At 47.0% G+C, this 24,395-nt stretch overlaps 2 protein-coding genes across 3 annotated transcripts in view; one reads left to right on the top strand and one right to left on the bottom strand.

The window, feature by feature from the left end:
* Positions 1–1,309: 1,309 nt before the first annotated feature.
* Positions 1,310–6,280, bottom strand: LOC8040404. The gene has a single exon (XM_040213936.2). It carries the CDS (start codon positions 5,901–5,903, stop codon positions 3,648–3,650), a length of 2,256 nt encoding a protein of 751 aa, XP_040069870.1. The 5' UTR covers positions 5,904–6,280; the 3' UTR covers positions 1,310–3,647.
* Positions 6,281–6,430: 150 nt separating this feature from the next.
* Positions 6,431–24,395, top strand: part of LOC8040410 (TAR DNA-binding protein 43) — a 31,146-nt gene continuing 13,181 nt past the window's right edge. For both annotated transcript variants that reach the window (XM_029970160.2, XM_040213935.1), the window contains exon 1: positions 6,431–6,769. In XM_029970160.2, coding sequence (XP_029826020.1) covers positions 6,532–6,769 — 238 coding nt within the window. In that variant the 5' untranslated portion in view covers positions 6,431–6,531. The remainder of the gene's footprint in view (positions 6,770–24,395) is intronic.

The raw sequence follows: 24,395 nt of genomic DNA, 5'->3' as shown, positions 1-24,395 counted from the left end.
CATTGCATGTCTCTGCCACAGGCATTGCAAGAACCGAGTTGGTTCTATAACACATTGTGCTTTAGAGGTGCCTAGGAGCTTTGCAGGTTGTGGTGAATTACTTTACAGTGAATGACACTTCTCATATTCGAAAATGGCTTGACGAATGGAGATCATGACAGGTCACAAACGAGTGAATTAGATGAACTGTAACCTGCAAAAAAGGTGTCGACCATGCAACAGTGCATTGACTATGCATAACAGAACTAAGGAGTCTTCAGCACGATTTTACCTCCGATTAACTAATACTCAGAATGGCCACTTTGTATCCGAAGAACTTGGAATAAATAGTGGCTTCGAAAAAGGTGGATTTATGAGACTCAAATTTTAATTCTTCAAATAGCCATTTTGTCTTAAAAACTGAAGGTCAAGCGCCACACCCCTTATCGCAATGGGACGAATGAAATAGCCATTTTGTCCTAAAAACTGAAGGTCAAGTCCCACACCCCTTATTGCAATGGGACAAATCATTTCATAGCAATACTAAGCTGCCTAAAGAGATCATGAAACAGCCTTTTTCTTGATTTTGTTACAAAATGCTGCTTGAAAGAATTCACTAACTTCAGGGGTGGAACTCATCAAATGTACTTGGGAGCAGCCACGGGAGCAGCTGAAACAGCTGTTTTGGAGCAGGTTGGGAGCAGCTTAAACTACATTTTGGAGCAGGCTAGGAGCAGCTCAGATCAGCTTTCATTGCACTTCAGCTTGTGTCTTAGACAAGCACGGGAGCAATTTTTATTGTGCTTAGTAACACAGATGAACACGAGTGGTTAGGGACCTAGGTAGATGGGATAACAGTGTAACAAATGTGAAAACTTGATACTTTGTAAACCTTCATGAGAGCCAAAAAGCAAGTACCATGTGTTTCTGCAGATAGTGTCCTTGATATTTTCTGAGTGGCTTTCAGCTGCTCAAAATGCAAACCAGGGTTTAGTTTCTCCTAAAAAGAAACGAAAGTGACGATATTGCGTCCGATTGGTTAGAACGGGTGGCCAAGCAGCGGCTCTTCGCATGTTGTGCGGCTCCCTCCCCTACCACCCTCCCGGTCACACGAGCACTTCCCCAAAAAGAGAAATGGAACGCATTTTAAATCGAAAGACAGGTAGCGGTTTGGTAGTCTTGAGCTACTGCTTGCTACCTTATGTACAGTTGGACTGCTTTTGACTCGGATAGATTGAAAGTTTCGTTCATCGCTCTAGATTTTTTTTTCTTTTCAGGGGCCCTTTAAGCGTCACCTGGGAACTAATTGAGAGTTTCCTCGACGCCCACAGCAAAAGAAGCAAACAAACGTTTATTACCAAATTCATACGGGTAAATAAATAAAGCATTAATAAACAAAAAAGCTACAACGAAGCAGACGCTTGTTCATTTCACCGACAAAAGACAAACGGCGTGCCAGGCATGCAAGGAGAACACAATTCGATCGACAAACTTCAAGATTTGTTCGTTTTTCTTGTTTCGGTTGTCAACGCAAAAGTTCTCTATTTCTTGGACCGCCGAGAACTCGTTGGCGCCCTTTCCAAACGGGCGGAAATCGGAGCAGGAACGTTGGTACGCCGTCGCTCGATCAGTTCCGACAAGAGAGCGGACGCACACGCTTCTGGGTCGGCATCGAGGGAATCGTGAAACGCGAGTATGGCGTGCGTGCGAGTGAGCAGTCGCAGCAGCTCGGCATGGTGGGCACTTTGCGGACACGAGCAGTTCGGAGGACACCTCCTGTGGGGGCGCTGCTTGCGCCACTTCTGCTCCGTCTTCTTTTTGGCATCCAACATCAACTGGAGGTTTCTTTGGTGCTGCTTAAGCACTTCTTTGTCCAACGGTTGCTGCTGTCTGGAAGCTGCACCCTCGTCGTCGTCACTGCTGCTGCTCACGTCTATAACCGCTCTCCACGACTGGAAAGAAACGACACGGCGTTCGCTGATAACACCGTACCGTCCGTAATCCTTAACTGGGAAAGACCGCATGCGTCGTTTCCGAAATTCTGGACTTTGCAAAGAATGGTAAATTCTATGCCGTCACTAACATCGAAACAAGCCGAGAAAAAAAAAAACGGCGAAGAACACAATCCCCTCTGCATACGATAAAGAGCTAAATGCCGACGAACTTGCTTTAAATTAGAAAAGCAACGAGTGAGGTATGTATTGCGTAATCTTTTTCATCCATTTAGAAAATAAAGTATTAGGAGCACAGTGCCCCTTGTAAGACTCAATCACAAAAAATAATCTAGGAATGACAATGTGGGCTAGCATGTGATAGATTTTGGTATTAATGCTACAAGGGATGAACATACACTTGATATCACAAATACTCCAAAACCTTTGCTCTAGTGAAATGCCGTTTCACGGTCGCCTCGTAGATGGCACATTCTCTTGCTGGCGTGATCAATGAGGTAAGCTAAGATCACAAGAATTCTGTGGTAAGCAAACACAAGTGTGTAAACAATGACTTGCGGCACAACCTATATATTCTTTTTTTACTTCGGTCAAAGATTTGCTCGGAGGCCGAACTGCGCGTGGAAACGAGAAAACGGCCGACTGTAGTTTCCCCGACTGTGGCGAGTGATTCGGCTACATTGGCCTTTCCGTCGAGTTCACGACCAAAGATGTTGCTTTTGCGCCGCTGTGGATTATCCGGACACCCAGTGACAAATACAGAATCTACTTCAAATATTAAAAGCGAGAATAAAAGAAACAAAGCTCACATACATTTTTGTGACGAGGTACAATGCGACATACTTCGCAAACTCGAATAGACGCTTTTTCAAAAGTGTGCGCCGTCTAGCGACTACTGTGCCAATTATGCGAGTCCGCCGTCGTGTGGGCACGTGCTCCAAGTGAGCATTGGACACGAGGGGCTGCATCGGCGTTCGGCGCAAACTCGGATTCAATCGCGCGCTTCGAAACGACAACCGTCAATGTTGCTCGATGGACTCTTGAAGAGGGTCCGTCATGCGGTCCGAGGGTGTGAGAGGGTGTCATGCGGTCCGAGGGTGTGAGCCAGTCAATGCGGTTTTTGCACACCCTGCCAGTGACTCCATGCTTAAGGTAGTCCCTGCACGTTTACCTAATTTTCAAAGCAGATTGCCATACCGTTCAAACTGAGACAAAAAAAAAACGAAAATCAAGCATGCAGGGGAGACACGAGCCAACTGTTTTGTTTCTTTAGTAGAACGCTACAACCATCATACCCCTTTAGTGCAAGGTCAAGAAGGTGCAGTTGGCAATACGGCAAAACCCGTGAATACTCCCAGTGTACATTTGGATTGTCTGATCTGGGGAAGTGTTTCCAGTTAGGGATGCGCCCCGCTAAATTTAATGGGAAGCATCCTCCGATAAATTTAGTGGGAAGTGCCACGGGACGACGTGACGCCAAGACATCATGCGACAACAGCGCCACCTCGTATGGTGGTATCACGTGCGGCGACAATGTCACGCAAGACGTTAAGGTGTCACAAGACGTCACGATGTTGAGCGAGGTCCTGGTGCCACATACCATGTCTTTTTCGTCACGTGGCCACCATCCACCCCTTATATTTCCCCGCCGAATCGAGCCTCTCAGCCACAACGGTTGCACAGCGCCTACCGGCTGGTATTGCGGGCCATATACGGCTACCACCGTAAAAGCGGGCAAGGAAAAAAACTGACGGAACTCACCTTGCCAGTCTTTCCCTTTCGGACAATGACACTGTCGCAGCTGTCCAAGTCGTCGTCTTCGCCGGAAGACACTGCAGCACCGTCTGGAACCGACGCTCCACTGGGACCAGGCTGTTCGCACTCCACTGGGGAACCCTCCCGCTCGAGCACGGCCCCCGGAGGCGAGACGCTCCGGCGGACCGCCCGACGAGGGCTTTCACGCCGTCCCACATCGCGGGACCGGTCCCAGATATCATTGGCCTCTGACCCGAGGGTGAGGGACATGTCCGACGATGACCCCGCGGTTGGTGGTAGCGGATCCACTTCCATCTCGCGGTCCTTATCGTTCAGTAACGAAGGGCTCCAGTCTTTCTTGCCGGTTGTAGCGTGCAGGGGATGCAGGGAGAACTGTTGCAGTCTCGATGACGCGATGGGGCTGACGACTTTCACTTTCTGCCTGAGGCTCGAAGGAGGAGAGTTCTCCCCGGTCAACAAGTCCAACAGCGACTCAATTGCGGCGCGAGATGGTGACGCACTTTTGCTGGACGCGGTCTCATACTCGCCGCTCGACTGGTACGTCCGGTCAGGGGTAGGCTGCGACCATGCTTGGCCGCTGGAACTCGGAATCTGACTACTTGGTGCTAGGGCCGCCCGAGAACAGGCCATACTTGTTTTCCTTACGCTCGGCTCTTGTTCGGCGCCATCCTCAGGAAAGCCCAGAGGCCTTCTCTGCCCTAAGACGACGGCGGTCCTAGGGCGCTCGCTTCCACATTGTAATGCCCTTGGCAGGACGCTGCTGGAATCTTCTCCCGCAAAGACCTGAGCGTCCAGCAACTTTGGGTCCGGCTCCGGGGTCGGTCGACGGCCTTGGGTGCCGGAAGGAAAGTCTGGAAATGACGCCAAGTGTGGGTTCCCTTGGCTTTCTGGCATGTCGTGGGATGCAAGCTCCGAAAGTTTCCCCCGCAGGAGTTCGAGGTCGCCCGGGCTGCAGCAAAGCTCCGAAAGCGAGGGCCCACCACCTTCTCTATGCAAATGCAGAGCTTGACTCGAAGAGACCCTTGGGGCCGTTGCCAAAGGTGCAAACATGCTGGAATGTTCGGAGGAGCCGTCGGTTGGCGTCTCGTTTACGACGGTTCCGGAAGACGTCTCCTCCGGGACTTCTAGCGAGTCGCTCGGCGATGCAGCTTGTCCTTCTAAACTGGTGACATCAAAAGGCTCCGAGTCACCGTAGAGATCAAAGCCAGGAGTGTCGGGTAACTTGGTTGAAATGCTTCCTTCCAAAGACAGTCTGGGGACAAAGGTCTCTGTGCTGTGATCATGAACAGCCTCTTGAGACTCTGGAGGCTTGCCGCGCAAGACGTCATCGACGCTGCCAGACAATGATGGGACGAAAGGCTGTGTGGTGCCCAATTCGTTGGAGCTGTTTCGCAGGCGCGGAGACTCGTCGCAAAGCGCATCATAATCAGTTTCTGGCACAACGTGCGAACTGCAAGTCGAAGTGGCGGGCGAGTTCTGTTCATTCGCGTCGGCGGCTGCGCGAGGCGTTGGCACCGCTGAGCCAGAAGTGCCCGGGACGTTCCACGACTCCGGGGGCGGGCATGCCCGATTTTTGTCGTGCGGGTGAGCGAGCGTACCACGAAGCCTCTGCGGTTTCGTGATCGCTGGAGACTCGAACAGGTGCCTCATCGGGTAGATTTTCTTCCGGTAGCGCTCCTTGAGGGCCTGCCAGCTGTGCTTACCGGCAAGGCCGGACCTTTCCAGGCGCTTGTAGACTTCGTTGCCTCCTATAGGCCCGGGTTCTTTGGCCATGAACTTAGCGAGGCTGATGTCTTCGCCCAGGGAGAAGTCTCTCCTCAACCGTATTGACCGCAGGCCTCTGACCCGGTGCGCAGCCTCCCCTTCGTCGTCGATGTCCTCGACGCCGTCCTCCAGAGAGGAACTCCGCGCTTCGACTGCGAAGTTCCTGAGCGGGAGTAGCAGGTCGCGTTTGGAGCACTCCCTGATGAACTCGGTCGAGAAGACTGGGTCGCGGTCATCCACGGATACCGTGACGCCGGCGGGCACCAGTCTGATGGCTCGCGGGTTCACGCCAGGCTGCACGAGCATCCCACCACCGTACTCGATCATCTCTCGAATCTCTTTCCGCTCCGCGCACGGAATGAGCGAGAAGCACATGGGACCGCCGTCGTAACGGGTGAAGAGATTTCGGCTATGCGTGACGACGTTGGCCATCGCTCGGGGAAGACTTCGAACCGCTTGTCAGCTGCCGCGGTTTGCTGACACGCGCCGAGACGCGCCAGAAATCGAATTCAGAGGCAGCAGCTTATGCGAATGTGTAGAAACACAGCTGAAACAGCATCTCTACTGGTAACAACAAAGACCACGCACTGCACCCATGACGTGTCTTCTGACTTGCGGAGTATTTCCCGCCATCAAACCTGCGCGTGAGTTGCGCCCATTCGCCGCTGTTGCAAAGCGCAAAACCAAGTTGAACCGTTGAACTGGTTCGGTGCGCAACCACTATTGGCCCTCTCCTCCCCCCCCACCATCTTTCGGAACGCTTAGAAGAAGAGTTGAACTGGTTGGTTGAACCAACCACGGAACCGACGAAACTGACGAAACGACGAAACCGACGAAACCGCGAAACAAAATATTGCAAGGCGATTCGTTCTTCTTCGTTCTTCCAAGTTCCAAAAGAAGAACCAGTCGCGCACCCTTGTGGCTCGGCCACCAGACGTCGCTTATTTCCATAACATTTCGAATCTCGCGTTCTCTCGTTGAGGCGCGAGAGTATCCAAAGTTTGATGTGTGTTGTGGTGTAAGTGTATGCTTGTGTGTTTGTTTATATAAAGTTTCAAGAATGAGCTGTTTTATTCAAGTTGCAGAGGATGAAAGTGAAGAACCCATTGAACTTCCGTGCGAAGACGATGGCACCCTGTTACTGACAACGTTATCGGCGCAGTTCCCGGCCACATGCGGGCTCAAATACAGAAACCCGGACTCCGGGACGATGCGTGGAGTGCGCCTCGTCGACGGACGATTCCATCCTCCCGACAACGGCTGGGGAAATGTTGTGTATTACTGTGTGTTCCCCAAAGGTGAGTCGCCACGCACGCGGACCCGACCGATTCCCAGGGCGTCACAACGCTCGCAGTGTCGCGGGAACACAGCGGGCACTGCTAGGCCTAATCTGCCAAGTGTCCAGCGCTCTGGCGATCCGTGACTCGTCGTCCTTTCGTATTTCGAAGCAGGATTGTGCCGACCTCGGTCTTCGACGCGTTCCCGATGTCCTGCCGTAATAGCACTCCCCGTCTCCACCTTTAAAACCGCTGAACCCGGCAGTGTGGGACGTCTGACGTCAACGTGTTTATAAACTGTGCCCCGTGCTCGCTCGCCTGGTATCTTACGATTGCAAATGCTTTCAAACGGGGGCACCCCCGCCTCCTAATCTTCTGTGGCCGAACCGCTGCTCGTCCGATTTCTAATGTAGAAACAGTCTCGGCCAGACCTGAACGTCAGACCGTCCCCCGAAATCTCCCGAAGACGCTCGGGAAATGTGGTCAACGAGCTAACGGAAGCACTCTTTCGTGTCGCTTTTGAATGGTCGTCTTTTGCAAATCGTGGTGTTAGGTTCGGGCAGCTGGTTCGGCAGATAAAACCTGTCCAAGAGAGAAAAACCAGAACGAAAGGACGTTTGGGCAGTGTAGATCTCGCCTCAAATGCCCTTGGTTGTGGCGAGCCAGCCGGAAGCCGAGATTTTGGCGAAGGCGGGTTCATACTTCTTTCGTTTTTTTTTTTTTTTTTGTTTTCTTTGGCGGGTGGTCCGTCCGCGTCGGAAAGATGCTGCCTGGCTTCCCTTCCTCGAGCCGAGCTGACACAGTTTCAATCGAGACCGCGTTCGCTGAACTCTCTCCTCGTTGGGTCGCCCTGCTCGGTTCCCGTCGGCGGAGAGAACGTCGGAGCAGACGGCGGCGGCAGCGCCGCCAGACCATTTGCACTAATTGCGACGCGTTGTTGCAATCAAGTCGGCTACTCTACCCTCGGCGAGAGCCCGCCCTTGTTAATCCACACGTTCGTTGGAAAGCAGTCGAACTCAGCTTCCTTTTTTAAAAGGAATGGGAGCACCGCGAGCAATGCAGTCCTCACAGTTGTTCTTTTTATTTTTGTTATTTTCCCCACTGCCTCCGCGGCAACGAGGAAAATCCGCGTAACACGCTATTCGTAGACACTGGATTTGTTGCTGGTTTTCCCTTTTATGTCCACGTCTGGGTACACCCCTAAAACTTTCATAGTGTTCTGGTGGTCTTGATGTCACTTAATTGTGAAAGTCCAGAGTTTTTTCTTGGCTTGCAGAACAGCTGATCGAGCTATCAGGTTCTGTCAATCTGCAGTTTTGATGACTTTCTTTTTTTTTATTTATTCCTTCAAAAATGTGGTGGGAGAGATTCAGATGTGCATTTTGTTATAATTGAGGGCAGCTTTTTTCTTGGAGCAGCACGATTGAAATGCTGTAATTGAGCATGGAGTTTTAGAACACGTTGGTTTTTATTGTTTTTGTTGCATCGACACGGGTGACCTAGCTTTATTAGCTGTCCTCAGTTGCAGAAATGTTTGTAGCTGCACAACGGGGGTATAGAAAAAAATTGCCCCAAATGGAAAGTAGGAAAAAAGGGTCCCAAGTGGTAAAGACAAAATATTTGCCACGGAAACCATTTTGAAATCGGAAATAACAACCTTGTCAGAGGCACGTCGCCAGAATTTTGTTTCGGGGGGGGGGGGGGGGGGGAGGGGGGGGGGGGCCCTGCCCATGACAAAATGCTGTATGAGGGGGAGGGGGGGAGGAGGTCCCAGCAAAATGAAAGAATGTGGAGGGGGAGGGCGGCCCCATGCCCCCCCCCCCCCCCCCCCCCCCCCCCCCCGGCTACATGCCTGCCTTGCCAAGTTCTCACCAAACTAATCATATTTAGTTTTTCAGTTTTCCTTTTCTGACCTTTTCTTTAGAGCGCAGCTCTTAGGCGCCCGTTCCCGGCTGAGCGTCGGCATAACCGCACGCCTTGCATTATGGGAATATTGCTAGCAGGCGTAACTGCGTGTTGCATTATGGGAAAACTTCCCCGCTAAATTTAGCGTGAAGATTTTCGCTAAATTTTGCCGCAAGATTTAGCGAGGAAATATTCCTGCTAAATTTGGCAGGGAAATTTTGCCGCTATACTTAGTGGTAACATTTCTCCGCTGAATTTAGCGTAAAAAATTCCTCACTAAATGTAGCGGAAAAATTTCCCCGCTAATTTTAGCGGAAAGAATCTGCCGCTAAATTTAGCGTAAAATTTTCCCACCAAACTTAACAAAAAAATTTCAAAATAAATTTAGCGAAAAATTTTCACTAAATAGGAGGGGAAGCAGGGGCATACCCTCCCCTCCTCCTCCTCGAGAGCTGCGCTCTATTCGGCATTACATAAAATCGGAAACGTCTCATTTTTAATTTGAAATAAAAAGAAACTAGGAGATGCACTTCAACACGCTGATGTGAGCATTCTAAGTACATTCAGGAACGTTAGGATCAAATTGCATGGCGGACTGCACGCAGGAAGTCAACTGTTTTCATCTCAGTGGCTTATGATACTCTTCACAGAGGTTCTTGAGACTGCATTGCTCTTTGACACGCGCTGACTTGCTCCACTTTAAAGGGATGCTGAACCAAAAGGTTCAGCATCCCTTTTAAAGTGGAGCAAGTCAAAAGCATGCAACAAGAGCAAGGCAAAAGCATGCAACGGGATGCTACAAACACTAAAGCATCACTTATACAACAATATCTCGAACGGATGACCATATTTTTTAAGAAAAGGAGGCACGTTTGACAGAAATGTTCACGTCATGTTTTTCTGAGAAGGAGAGGGAACAGCCTCGCGTCTCCCCCCCCCTCGTGGCCTTGAAGGAGCGAAGCGAAGAGTGGAGGAAACTAGGTATCTTGACGTCACGCGCCTCGTCGGCCTGGTTCAATCTCGACCTCTTTTTCCAAAAATATGGCCGTCCATTCGTGATATCGCCCTACGAGTAGTGTTGTAGGAATTGTAGCGCCCCGCCTACATCTCCTGCATTGTTTTTTTCTGAAATCCAAAGTTCGGTTCACCATCCCTTTAAGGAGGAGCAAGTCTTCGGCCCTCTTTATGGTTATGGTCGAGTCCTCTGTGCGTAGGGCTCGATTGCCTTCCACGCTGTTCGATGGCTCATGGCTGTGACTGACAGTGCTTGCAAACATTTCGTTCCACGTTTCACGCTAGTGTGTCCAAGTGCATCTCCCTGTTTCTTTTCATGACAAAATCAAAAGTAATTCCTGTGCTTCACACAAGAAAGTGATTACTGTGTTGTGGAAAAGTTTGCAAAGTTGCTACACCTCTCATTTCCAAATTGCTCCCGGGTGAAATATTTCTTCTGCTTATCCCTTGTGGTCATTTTTTCCTACTTTTTACTTGAAGCCACTTTTCCGGGGCCTTTTTTTCAAGTGACATTCGTTTTGGTAACCGCACACGGTTGGCGTGTCAATCCTTTTGCGGCGGTTGTGCTGTTGACGGATTCAAACATTTTTTTCTGCTTTTCGGGCTTTCTCGACAAGGGCTATAAACCAAACTATTTGCTGTAAACCTCTAAAAGGGATTTAAATGTGGATATATTTCTTTAGGAGACCAGAAAGACAGCTTGGTGATTCTACTGTATGCATGTCGCTTGTGCAACCAAGCAAGTATTAGAAATGTTTTTGGTGCTTCCAGCAGAAGTTCAAAAGCCAGTTGTTGATAAAAGGCAAAGTATTTCTACACATGCCATCACAAAAACTGTTGAAGACAGCATTTTGCATTTCGTGTGTCACTATTGGAAGCACAGCATAGGGCTGTTGGCAGGTTTGTGACTGCTGTTCCAGTTGCACCTCTCAGGATACATGCAGAGTTTTCTGTGCCTAGTTGCATCAAATGCATAAAATCCACCATAATAGACCCTTTCCAAAATAAAGTCTTGCAACTTTGATCACTACCATCCATCCGTCCATTCTCAATGTACGCCATTTTTGCCAAACCAATGGCAGTTTTCTTGAGGCTGACGAAGAAAGAAATCGAAGATTCCGCCAGGCAGAAGGTACATGAGGCCTCGTTTGAGACATCAGTACAGCACCACACACAAGTTAGATTCAACATCTGCTTAAAGGGCAACTCCGCTCAATTCCGAAGATTTCGGGATAATGAGTGATTTAGAATTAAAAAGTCTTAGTAAAAGACACTACATCGTTTGCTTCGCGAAAAATGGGATATATATTTTTAAATCTAATTTTAAACACGAGCGGAAATCGAAACCGAAACTTCGGCTCCGTCCGGCAACATTGGCCTCGGACCGCCAAGTACATGGCCATCACATGGTACGATATGTCACGTGATCCTCGGCCGAACGACGGGCGGGATGGGGGCGGGCGTGCGGCAGGCGCGAGTGTCGTCTGCATCGACTCTTCGCCACGTTTTGGTGTCTACGGCATTCGACGATGTCTGTACAACTGCGGCATAAGTCTGCGACTGTGGATGAAACTTTGAGAGGCAATAATCACAAACGGTGGTTGTGACGCGGAAGACGGCGGTAACGGCGGGACCACGGCGGGCAGTTAATCTGCTCCCAAGAAGCGCGCTGCGCAGGCGCGTACGCCAATCACGTGGACACCGCTGAGCGCCGAGAGGCAACGTTGCTGACGTCATGCGCTACACTCGATCGGAGAAGTGAAAACAAGCAAAAGGGGGCCTTGATGATGACGTTTAGCTCAATGTTGGCTCCGTTCATGCCATAGCCTTGACTGCGCTGTTGGTTGCACCTGAATTCGCCCGCTCGAGTCAGCCGATCGGCAACTTGGCGAGTTGCAAAGTTTGCCGGACCGTTTAAGAAACATTTAGACAGAACTGCGTTGTGATATTTGACGTGTGGTCTTCCTAGGCGATACTGAAGAGGACTGCATTGTTTTTTCAAAACCAAAAATGAAGCGGAGTTGCCCTTTAAGCGTTTACTTTGGAGTGTTTTCCAATCAATTTCTTGGCACGGGTTTGGCTCTTAAGCCATTTGATGGTGAAATTTAATCAAGACGCTTGTGGATTGCCGCTTTGTGCTGGTCGGTTCTTACGTTCACGCCATCGAAACTTAAACATACGAAGAAAGAAGAGTGAGGTGATCGAAGGACCAATTCTCATCTGCCATTGGCGTGTGAAAGCGACGGTGCCTGATGAAAGTTCCATTACTGCTATTAGTTTCTCAAAAGGTAAACTGTTTTGCTGAGCCAGGTGGCACTGGATTTTAAAGTGGATCAATTGCACCACACTGTGCACATGTATGTTGAAGACTATGTAAATTTGTGGTGACACTGCATCAAAGCTTATCATTTATACTATAAAGACGATACCACTAAAGGGCCTCCCCTCTTCACCTAATCAGAAACATCCGACAGTCTCAATCAAAATATGCGTGGATGATCAGCGGCGCAAAAAGGTATGAGCCTTCAGGAGAAAGTGATCTGGAGCAATGCAAGCTAGCAGAAGTGGAAGACAAGATGGCGGCAAGCGGGCCATCGTTGTTTAGTGAAAAGAACTAATTACATGGGCTGTGAAGTACAAAGATATGGACAAGGTACGAAGTGACCACATAGTTCTTGCTGAAGGAAACTAGTTTCGAGTACACACTCGGAAAGCTTGGGGAACTGAACAAGCAGGGGAGTAAGAAGTCAATGTGTTGAAGGGACGCTGATAGCATACCGGCCAACTCTCCCGAAGTTTCCGGGAGCCTCCCGAATTTTGATCACATTTCCCGATTGTACGGATGCGACCTCAGATCTCCTGAAAATGTCCGCCGCATTTTTTTAAAATTTTTATGACGCCCTATTGCTATAATGGTCACGCGTGTGTCAGTGCGAGTTACTCAAGAGTAGGTTTAGGTTACTCCGGCGGGTTACCACGAAACAACTCGGAGCAGTAGCGTAAAACGAGGGTAGATTTTCAAACGCCAAGGTACGAAACCTCTACTCCTGAAGTTAGAGCGCATTTTGGAACACGGCTTATATGACCATGGGTGCGCTAGGCTTCAGTTGGCTTTGTCAGGTCGTCGGGTGAGGTGCGGAATGCCGAACTACTCTTCGTGTTTCCCCGAGTTTAGTTGGAACCACTGATCTGTTGGAACAATCGATGGCACTTCAAAAGCCAGGAAGAAGTGCTTGCAAGTATTTCTAAGATCATGCGCGACTGAGTTTCCGTGCTTTGTCGTTTCGCGGAAAGCTGACAAGTATGAATTCTGTATCATGTGCGCCTGTGACGTGCGAGCGTCTCGCACAGGCGGCAAGCTTGACATCAAGATACACATCGCTTCACAAAAGCATGAGATTCATGCTCGTGCCGTAGAAGGGCGGGGCACCACCGGTAGGTTACTCGAAAACAACTGCGAAGACAGTGCGATACGCACAGAGTGCCTCTTCACGGGGTTTCTTGTCAAACTAATACAAAAAAACAAAAAAAAAAACCTTCGCGCGGCGGTCTTCCGAATTTTTCTGTTGCTAGGTTGGCAGGTATGTGATAGGGTATTTATGCTCGTCGAGGTTTTTAGTTGTATGTGACATATGAGAGCCCAACTACCCAGAACAGAATTTGCGGTTTGAAATTCAGTTTGTTTCCGCCCAAAAACCGCCGATCGAGAACTGGCCGGTTTAAGTCGCGCTCACTCTCTTCTTTGTGGTCACGGGCCGTTTTCTAAGGTTGAGACACAGCCACCAAATTTAATCAAAGTCGTGGGTCATTGAAAGCACACATTCAATATTAAAAACAGAAATAAATATGAAAGCCATTTTTTTTGTGGCTTCCAGAAAGCTGCAAATACGTTGATTGAAAAAAAAGTTGCACAGAGAACCGCTAGCATTTTGCGCGTTCACTGCATAATTTTTAACATGGCTTCGTATCGTGGGTCTCGCGGGCTGGACGAAGATGGCAGTGGATGATCGTTGTGGGACTTCACTTCAGAACTGTTGTTCATTTTGAACCAATCAAAATAATTGGTATTCATCCCGTACGACACGCCCGACCACTAAGCCGATTTGCACAAAGACGTCGCCGAGCCGTTGCCCCTTCTCGTGGCTGAAGCCATCGCTTGTGCAAACGTCAAGCACGAAGTGCATACTTCAAGTTGAATGTGCACGTATATAATTTTTTTTACTAGGTCCGAATGTGGCCAATGCATGATGCTGTCCGACTTCGAGCCGGGAGAGCCTTTGCTGGAGAGAAATTGGCAGCAAACTTTCGAAACTACAGTAGACCGGCTGCTTTACTCCGAAGAGTTCCTCCTAACAACTCAGTGGAAAGATGTCCACTTCATACACAGCGGGCCCAGGTTCAACCCCTAGTGTAAGCATACCTTTTTTTTTTTTTTGTCAAACATTTCGCAATATTTGCATATCTTTTTTTACAGTTATCACTGAAAAAAAAGATATATATATATATTGTGGACGATACGCAGCTGAACTAAATGGTATGGGATTCCCTTTCTGACACCTGCGAACTCAATGTTGTCACTTTCCACAAACTGCTAGGTGCATATGAATCGGGTAGTGTCCGCTTTCTTAGGTGCCCGTAACTGTGCTTCAGGAATTGCACCCAATCTCGTTGATTTTTCGGAAACTTGTGCAGATTCTGCCGCACAATTCCACTTTCAGATGCAGGACATGTGAGGCGGGTCTTCACGCAACATCTGGGGGTATTCTTTTCGGATCTGGTCACAGGAATGCATCACGGGCACTCGCTACTCATTTCCAACTGTTCAATGCACAAAATAACTCATCTTGAAGTACAGAACAGCGAGCGGAACAAACATAACTGCAAAGGAATCACACAACAAACAATTCCCACAACGCATTTCGTCTGCTGTGCGCAAAAAAAAAAAAAAAGAGGAAAAGTGCACGATTGGGTGTAGTTATGTGACTTCCGGCTCTCTCTCATCCTCTATATTTCTCCGACCTCCGTGCGGAGGTTTCGGTTTCGAGCAGTTGCGTTTTTTCGCAGCTACCATAATACGCAACTCTGCAGCAAAATATTAATTGGGTAGTCTTCCAACAACCATAATGAATCGCCTGGAAAAAATGAAAAAAACATTTTTGGGGGTGTCAGTGTCCCTTTAACGTTTCCCGACTCATGCCCCTTTATTTTAAACAAAGTTTGTTCCTAAAATCAAACATCTTTTTGTGTGAATTATCGAATAAGACTTTACTGTGAAGTTCGGTTTTGTACCTTCCAACACATAGTATGAACCAGGTCTGCCTGAATGTCGAACTCATGAAACAACTGGCTAAATACTCCCTTTGTATGCTTACTAACCAAAACTGCAGATTTTTCTGCTCCTAAGCTACTCCAAAATGTGAGTTCTCCTGCTCCCAAAAAGTGGTCCAAAATCTAAGATAGAATGTGTGCCCTCTCTCAGATAAACACAGATAAATCCCTGTCGGGTGAAAAGTTCTAGAGCTGAGTGTTTTGATCTGAAAACACTGTGTGAACCATAGCCCTCATGTTTTCTATGATTGGAAGTAGAGATTTCAGGCTCAGCCAGTTCGTTTAGGTGAAATTGGTCGTGCCAGCCAGGAGAGTCGGTGACAAAAAGACATCATCAACCAGTACTCGTTTTATGAATATCGGCTGTTACGTGGAGCCAAAATAAGCAGGCTTTCTACTAGTTTATGCATCGGCAGCAATAATAGCAGAAGTGACACATTGAATATTATAAAAGGTCATGCTAGATTCCTTGTCCTTAGTCTGCATGGTAATGACAGCAAAATGTAGTATGTTATTTGGCACTGTTACTTTCCTCTGTTCTTCGTTCCACAGTTTTTCTTCACAGTCCTGTTCAGTTTTGAGGGTGACAGAGCGACTGTCGGTATACACCAACTCATGTTTAGAAACAAACCGGAGCGCCCCATGTGGCACGCCACCGGCATGTGGTGGGGTGTGGGCAAGAAGCGCCGAGTCCCGCATCAACAAACCATTGGAATGTGGCGTTGTCGGCATTGGTGCGAGTCCTCATGCTCTTTTTTCGCTTTGGAATTGTTGATTTTACGTCTTCCTAGCCATGTCTTGCCACTTTAGTGGCCTGAGCGAAGTATAACAAGGCTCGTTACACCCTAAAACTTCATGTAAACGTACCTGCCAACTCTCCCGAATTGTCCGGAAGCCTCCCAAATCTTGATAGCATCTCCTGATTGTACGGATGCCACCTCAGAACGCCCGAAGAATGGCCGCCGTAGGTTTATTCTAATTTTTTTATGACGCCCTATTGCTATAATGATCACGCGTGTGTCAGTGCGAGTTACTCCAGAGTAGGTTTAAGTTACTCCGGCGGGTTACCACGTGACAACTCAGAGCAGCAGCATAAAACGAGGGTAGATTTTCAAATGCCAAGCTGTGAAACCTGTACTCCTGAGTAAGTACGAGCGCGTTTTGGAACACTTATATGATCATGGGTGGGCTAGGCTTCAGTTGGTTTTGTCAGGTCTTTGAGTGAGGTGCGGAACGCCAAACTACTATTTGTGTTTCCCCGAGCTTAGTTGGAACGATAGATGGCGCTTTCAAAAGCCAAGAAGTACTTGCAAGTATTTTTGAGATCATACGCGACTGAGCTTTCGTGCTTTGTCGCTTTGCAGAAAGCTGACAAGTAAGGATTCTGTACCATACATGCCTGTGATGTGTGAGCGTTTCGCACGACAGCTAGCTTGACATCAAGATGCATTTCGCTTCATGAATGCATCAGAACCATGTTCGTGCCGTAGAAGGGCAGGACACCATTGGCAGTTTACTCGAAAACAACTGCGAAGACAGTGTGATTCGCGCCGAGTGTATCTTCACAAGGTTTCTTTGTCAAACTAAAAAATAAAAAATAATGCTTTGACCCCCCTCCCGGCACGGCGGTCTCCTGAATTTTCATGTTGCTAGGTTGGCACGTATGTATAAATAATGTGACATGCGGCAATTCATTCGCGTGAACGCCACAGAATCAACGCTAAAACCATGATGACACTCTGCTGGCTGCTTTCTGTCGTGACATTGCTTGGACTGCGAAAGTGTGAACCGTAGCTGCGATGGTTGACAGTCAATACTGAAAATTGCAAGCAAAATCAGATCAAGTGAGTCGAGCATAACAAGCCAGTGATGGCCACTGGTAACAATGATGAACATCTATCTACTGTTTACACTGAGCCTACTTATCCCAACCAATCATCAAACTTGAAAGCCTTTTGAGGCCTGCACTTACTTATCGCAATTATTGAGTCAACGTTTGGTATACAGACCGCTATCGTTTGATTGAACAGACAACAACAAGCATAAAAGTTTTAAAGCAGACGACAGTTAGAACAATCAGGTGACCGTTTGAACTTGAAGATGCACCGAACGTAGTCTGCCAGTGGTTTGTACAACTTAATGGTTTTCCCACTTTCATGTTGGAACAACACAAATAAGTTTGACGACCATAAGTATCCATGAATTCAACCCAAGGTGCTTCCCGCACAAGCAACCGTGGTGCTACGGCATCTAGTTTTTCTTTTTCAAGACACCTATTCATGTTTTACGACGAACCGAGCAGACGGAAAACACATGAAAACTGACCTTCATACCTTTTTGTTTCAAAATAATACTGGAATGCACGTCCAACATGGTGACTTCTGCCCACAGCCCCACGTTGGAAGTGCACCCAACGCGCCACCATCGCGCCGTAATGTAAATGAGATGAATTCGTTGTCTGACCTGAGTAGATAAACTTCACCACATTTATGGGCTCGTGGGCTGGGCACGTACCAAGGGATTGGTTAGATGTATGTTCGGATTGACCACTGACTCGATGCTTGTATCCGATTCATGCTTTTCACTGTGCTAATATCTAGAGGGTGTGGGCTTAGTATTACCTGCTTCGTCGAATGCCTTTTTTTTATATTAGCCATCAAAAACTGCCAGTAGCATGTAGTTGAGCATCTGATTATGCTACTGACATACTACTATAAGGTCCCTATGTACTGAAAGGTAGCGCAATTCCCCCTTTCCCCTCGTTTTCCTCCTTTTCATCGAGGGCAATCCTTCTTGCCCTTCTTCCGTGCCCCCTGCCCCCCTCCCTCGTTGCGATTTTTGTGCCGGGCAGCGCTTGTTTGCTATTGCATGCAATGGACTGCCGTAAAGTTCTGAGAGAATGCCCGCCCTTGAGAGATTGCCCCTCCAGTTTTTCTGGCTGAATATCTGTAACAGAGAAACATCACCCACCCCCCGATTCCCGTCAGACATCACGCAATGTGCGGCCGGAATTGCATCTATTGTGCAATTTGCTGTACCAGCACGTCTGACAAGCAAGTCCATAGCAGGTTTGCACGGTTTTGTCCGTGAATGCACGCGCGATATTGGCGCCCATAACACCCGAGTTGTTCCCGCCCATAACACCCGAGTTGTTCCCGCGCGTGTGTTGCACAGTGAAATGCGAATCTGCGGTATCCATTCCCTTAACATGTGAGCTTGTCGCGGATTCCTGCGTTTTTGTCCGCGATCTGCTTGCACAATATCAGTGCCCGTGACGGACAAATTTGTCACAGGTTCCCGCATGTTTATTGCACCATAAAACTTGCATCTGCTGCGTCTGCGATTTGTGGTATTTGTTCCCATGAGATGCGTGTTCTCGGCGGATTTCCATGGATCCTTCGCACCGTGAAATGCAAATCTGCTGCGTCTGCAACCTGCGGTATCCTTTGCCGTGACACAGGAGTTTGTAGCGAATTCCCGCGTGTTTATCTTAATTTTTGATACCGAAGATCGCGTGCGACCTTCGGTATCATTTCCTACGTCACATGGTCTGTAACTGGTGCCAGGGTGTTTATCATTAATTTTTGATAAAGTTTTGCTGTGGCATCCCCAAAGATAGCCCACCCCATGTTTTTCATCATTTATCTGTTCATTTTCGGTGGGCATTCTTTCAAAACTTTACAGTAAATAATTTTTTAATTTTTTTTTAAATATGAAGACTTGTTTTTTAACGTAAAGAAACTAGCGTTCGTGCAGATTCGTTGGAGTTCTAAAGCACGTGAAAACGTCTCTATGTGCAAATGTAATAATGCAAGCAGAGTTGGTGTAATTCGGGTGTGAAGACAAGCTTTTTCCGATTCTGCTGAACACAGACGATTAAAAAAGAAAAAAATGCCAATGTAGTCTCAAGTATTTGGCAACATCGACATTCACTGCAAAAATATATTGCATTTAGCCGTTTATTGCAGCAAAGGCTGAGAGCAGGCACATAATAAAATGCACCTCTTCCTGCATGTAAATGCACAGTTTTTGTGGATCAGAGGCAAGGACTGCGTTGCTAGCGGGCGTTCGTGCCGTCGCTTTGAGCATGAATGGATGGATGGAGCACGCTCTCGCAAGGCCCGCAATTCTTAGCATACGGTGTACTAAAACTTTCTATACTCTATCTCAGTAGCTGGGTGCAGCAAAGGCATAGGCGCAGGCACATGGCTTTCAAATTTGCTTTCCTTTCGCGAGTGCTCGTGAAAATAAAAAGCAAATCTGAAAGCCACGCTCTCGCCTGTGCTTTTGCCTCTGCTACATGCAGCTCATCAGGTGAAGTATAATATCGCGAACAGAGTGCATTTACAAACTGGCATCACTCGACTTAAGCGAATAAAAAACAGCACAATGCGTGCAAATTCAGGACTTTTTGATAATTTTTAGCATTACCGATCGTTTTGACAAACCAGCAGCTTGGTTTACTTCAAACACATTTGATAAACATTGAATACTACCTGCAACTGTGCACACGCGCACGGAGGAACATGCAACGTTTGCTATTTACATGCCTCGTGCATTTAACTACCCATCAAATACACTCATCCCCCTTGGACGCAGTCTATAAACTTTTCAGACCAATCCAGTGGAACCATTGTCTTTGTCGCTGAAGATTTTTTTTTCCCGTCAAGACAGTTAAAAGCTTCTTCCCTTTTGCTGCGCTGGTTGTACATTCCACAGCACAGCAAGACTGCATTGCACTACCGCCAAAATTGTGGTACAAAAAAAAAAAAAAAAAAAAAAAGAGCAAAAAAACTTGTGGCCGGTTTGTAAGCACCGGAGTCACGCCATACCTCGCACGAAAATGGCGCCAGTTCAGGGAGACGATGGAATCGCGTGGGATCATGGGAAGGCAACAGTCACGTGTCGTGACCGTTCCAGTTGAAGTGAGGGGGAAAGATAAATTTTTAGAGGGAAAGGGCATGTGCAAAGTGGAATTTCTCTTCCCCATTTCAGACAATGGTTTGCGCTACCTTTCAGTATTCGCGTCTCCAGCTTGTTGCTCGTCCTCCCGTGGCAGAAACTGGAAGCGCTCTAGTGAGGGTCCCCCGATTCTCCTGCTCAGCGGGCACGGCGGAACTGCCCCGTGATCATGGCTTGCGAAATGTCATTTCCGAACGCAAACAACACTCTTCACTGTCTCAACGTAGTGCTGCAGCCAATATGGGATTGTTCCTTATTAGAGAGTTTTAGTATTGCGTATAGAAGCAAACGCAAGCGCTTTGCGTTTGTGTTAGGGTGGCGTGCTCCACGTTGCTCGAGCGCGTCGTTGCCGTGATCCAAGACCCCGATATTGGGCTCTGCGTACACGTAGCTCACGCAAACACACAGCGCTTGAGTTCGCTCTTTTACGCAATACTAAAACTCACAACTGTTTCACCGGCTTCCAACGCCTACGAAACGTGCTGCAGCGAGCAGACGGGCGTTAGCAGGTAGGCGTTTTTTCGAATTGGAAAGGCTGAGATTGGCAAAATGACGGCGCTTAAATACGAAAGTAAATAAATGTTAAAAACAGATTAATAATAAAAAAAAGAATGAGTTTGTTTTTGTTTTGGTGGGAAGGGGGGGGGGGGATTTGGTCTGGAAGGATATTGGTGGCGACTTTGGAAGTTTTGTTTGCTGACTGTCAAAAGTAGCTACTTTGGTAGCACCCTCAATTAATCTAATTTTACATGAATTTCTCACATTAGCTAGAATGTTTTTAATTGATTTTAGACTATATTTACTTTATAACTTGGTGCTTGAAGATGCTGCTATTGGCACCAGTGATGACAATTAGCACACTTTAGGTCAGGGGTGGCCAGGCCGACCAGGCCTAAGAGCCGCAAATGAAACCACGAAACTTCTAAGAGCCACGGGGGGGGGGGGGGGGGGGGGGCAAGTTTAAATTTTGTTCAGAGTCTGACTGTACGTATGAGTGCACAAGGCTGAACGACAGTATGTATGGAGGTACAAGGCTGCCAAACCGCGAGCCGTACTTCATTCTGCCTGAAATCCCTTCTTTTTTCCTGGGAAAATGCGGGAAAGGGGGGGGGGGGGTCGCGTTATGAGGGATCTGCGAGCCGCACTTGGACCAGCAAAGAGCCTCATGCGGCTCGCGAGCCGCGGTTTGGCCACCCCTGATTTAGATTGTCATACTTGTTCACATGTTTAAAATTAAATCATAAGCAACTAAATATTTTAGAGCTTGAAAACCTGCGTATTAAGATATCTTGATTTTGATTTAAGTATGCCATTTAACCATAATAGTCTTTCCAGAAAGGTAACATTACGTTTTCTTTTTAGCACATGAAAACCTCTGACATCGTTATTAAGATAGACAAACAGTCAAACACTGGATGCAATATAAACTCCTATGTGTCACGCATTGCTTTAAAAAACGCGCACACTTCGGCTGCCTGACTTGGATTTTGTCTCAGAATTTTTCTAGTAAGAACAGCGTTTCTTAATTCATATGTTTTGTGAACATATTGTATAAGTAAATTGGATTTATTCTGTTATTCTTGTACTGGGTAAAATGTTAAAGCAATTAATCATCGAAATACCCAAAAACCAATTGAAAAAGGCAGCGAGAACGCACAAATATCGGCATTGATTTTTTCAACAAATAATAATATTCTGTGTTACCTCTAAGGCGTATCAAAGACCCTGTTTTTAAGGGACAAAAGTGTCCGTAAACAACTTCTTTAAATAAATAATTGCGGTGTGAGACACATGTTGAGTTATGAAAGAATCTGAAATTAAAACCTATACCGAGAAATTAAATCCAAAATAAAGGTTAGTTTCGGTTTCGCTCCAGAATTAAAACGTGCCTCCTGGCGTAAACATTAAGCTAAATACCATTTTTGTTTTCAGGATAAAGAGGTCACTTGCACTCACAACACCCTAGCTTCCTAGTATTACCAGAAATAATTTGTGTCGCTCAGTGAAGCCAGCATACTAGACAGGCTCAGTAGCGGCACGCATCTCCAACCCTCGCTAAAACCTCCATTTTGGAAAATGAGTGGCGCCACCTATAGTGAATTGGAGTCACGAATATAGGGACCTGAACTGCCTCTAGTATACTCAAATGGTGATAGCCTTTGATGGGGCTGGTCTGAATATCAGAAAAGAACTGTACTTCTAACATATGTTCCAGCATATTCCCTGTTAAAGAGGGACCAGCAGAAATATTCTTCCGCCTGGCGGAAAGTCCTCCTCGCCCTCTTTCTTTCTTGTACTGTAGCACGGCGAGGAGAGGGGAAAGGTCTCCTTTTGCGCCGGCTTCTTTTGAGAGGATAAACCGAGAAAATCCCCATTTTGGGCGACGGGCGATGGGTGCGGCAGCAGCGACCTCGTGACTTACAGGTAGCTTCAGCTCCTATCGCGTAATCTGCCCCATTTTTTGGCGCTCACCAAGCCTAGCCCCTCCGGTGGAGGTTGTACGGAGCTGCAAGGCTCCGCCCGCGCAGTCACCGAATTTCAGCTGTCGAAGGTCTTTGGTTTAGCCCGTGGCAAAGTAAACGCATACTTGAGAGCTGCGATGCATCCCCGCACCTATTGAAGGAACGTTTCATAGATATTTTTGGTTGATCAAGGAGCTCAAAACACATGCGCGAGAAGTGGTGACTTGAATATGTAAGGATGACTTACATCTTCACAAAACATTCCATCTTCAAAAAAAAAAAAAAAAAAAAACGGCTGATCACGCTCAAACTTGCCTCAAATTGGGATTGATGGAAAAGAAAACGATGTACCAGGCGCGGGCAACTTCTAGAAGGTCTCTGTTTTCTAGCAGCGAGCACAAATATTGTGTGCGTAACTCACACTATATGATGGCCAACGAATGTAGGTGACATTTATATTTACGCATCCCAGCAACCACATTAGCTGAGAAGGCAGCAATGGTGTGTGTCGATACTAAAAAGTTTTATTGGATCGTCTTTAGCTCTTGGATAACCGCACCCTACAACAATATATAAGCTCTATAACCTTTCTGTGAGCATTCTTGATCGAGTGCGGCTATCGAAGCGTCTGGTGTTATAGTTCAACGTTGCTTAAATCGGCGCTACAGCACGTGCTGCCACTTTAAAGTATTTTGAGGCATTAAAAATAAAAAATAACTCAAATGTAGCCGTTTTTTTTAACATGATACGCGTTTGTAATTTGTCTTTGCAAACACATTTTAGGTATACTGCCACACAGCTAGCACGGACAAACTATTGCCGATCTTTCTGATTTTGTTTTTTAGAAATAAATGATATTCAGAAAACTGTCAATGCAACTATCCAACCTAAGTGGCAGAGCTCAGTGCTAGACAATACATGTTGCTGGGCAGAAATAGTAAAAATCGCCGATGTCGCGTTCGGACTAAAAGTGCCACGTAATGCACGCGTACCGCTACAAGTGCGTCCTGACATTTCATCGAACGCCGTTTCATCGAACGCCGTTTCATAGAAGCCGTTTCATCGAACGCCTTTTCATCGAACAACGTTACAGTCTGTAATACTTTGGAATTTACTTTAATTTTATACACAACTTCATCTAATTCTCTCTTTTTTCTTCTTTTTTTTCTGTTTTTATATCACTGGGTGCAGTGGCGAGATAAGTTCCATCGTGAACATATCCTGCTTCGAGAAGAAAGTCTCCATGAAACAATGACCCCTCTCCATGAGACATGAAACAATTAAAAATGAGAGAAAAACAGAAAGCACAGACGCTTAAAAGTGTTTTAAGTGTCTGTCCTTTATTTGCAACGTTGTGGTTTCAGTCATGCATGTACATGACTAAAGCTTTTCAGTAAGTCGCATACCCAATTGTTTTTATTTCTCTTTATGCCAATTGCTTTTATTTTTTTAGTAATTCGACACCACCTTCAAAACAATTTCACAAGTGACTACTTTAGTCTTCACAAATGAAAGGTGAAACATCTATAAAGCACTATTATGCCCCAAAACTCGGCACAGAGCCATAACAGAGAAATTCGATGAAACGGCCCTTGGCGATTCGATGAAACGGCGTTTGATGAAACGGCGTTCGATGAAACGACGTTCGATGAAACGGCATTCAATGAAACGGCGTTCGATGAAATGTCCGGTCATTTGGTGAAACGGCTTTCGATGAAATAGCGAAAAAGTGATGTTCAGGCTTGGTCGGAGATTGCTACGGTTACACTCGTACGCTTTTTCAGCTCTATCTCGCATAAATAAGCTTCTTGCTCAGATAAAGAGGGGCATCTGACTTTTCGCTCATTTTGGCGTTTAGCGCGACTTTTAACAAGTTCTAAAACAGACAAAGCAAAAGTGATTTAATTAGCTCAGGATTATAGGTTGAGCGAAACATTTACAAAGTTCGAGGTTCCCTGAGTCGTCTTTTGTATTCA

The sequence above is a fragment of the Ixodes scapularis genome, unplaced genomic scaffold (assembly GCF_016920785.2).
Source record: "Ixodes scapularis isolate PalLabHiFi unplaced genomic scaffold, ASM1692078v2 PGA_scaffold1__304_contigs__length_218370807, whole genome shotgun sequence".
NCBI classification, from domain to species: domain Eukaryota; kingdom Metazoa; phylum Arthropoda; class Arachnida; order Ixodida; family Ixodidae; genus Ixodes; species Ixodes scapularis.
Note: the sequence above shows the minus strand (reverse complement) of the source record. Positions and strands in the feature narration are given on the sequence as shown.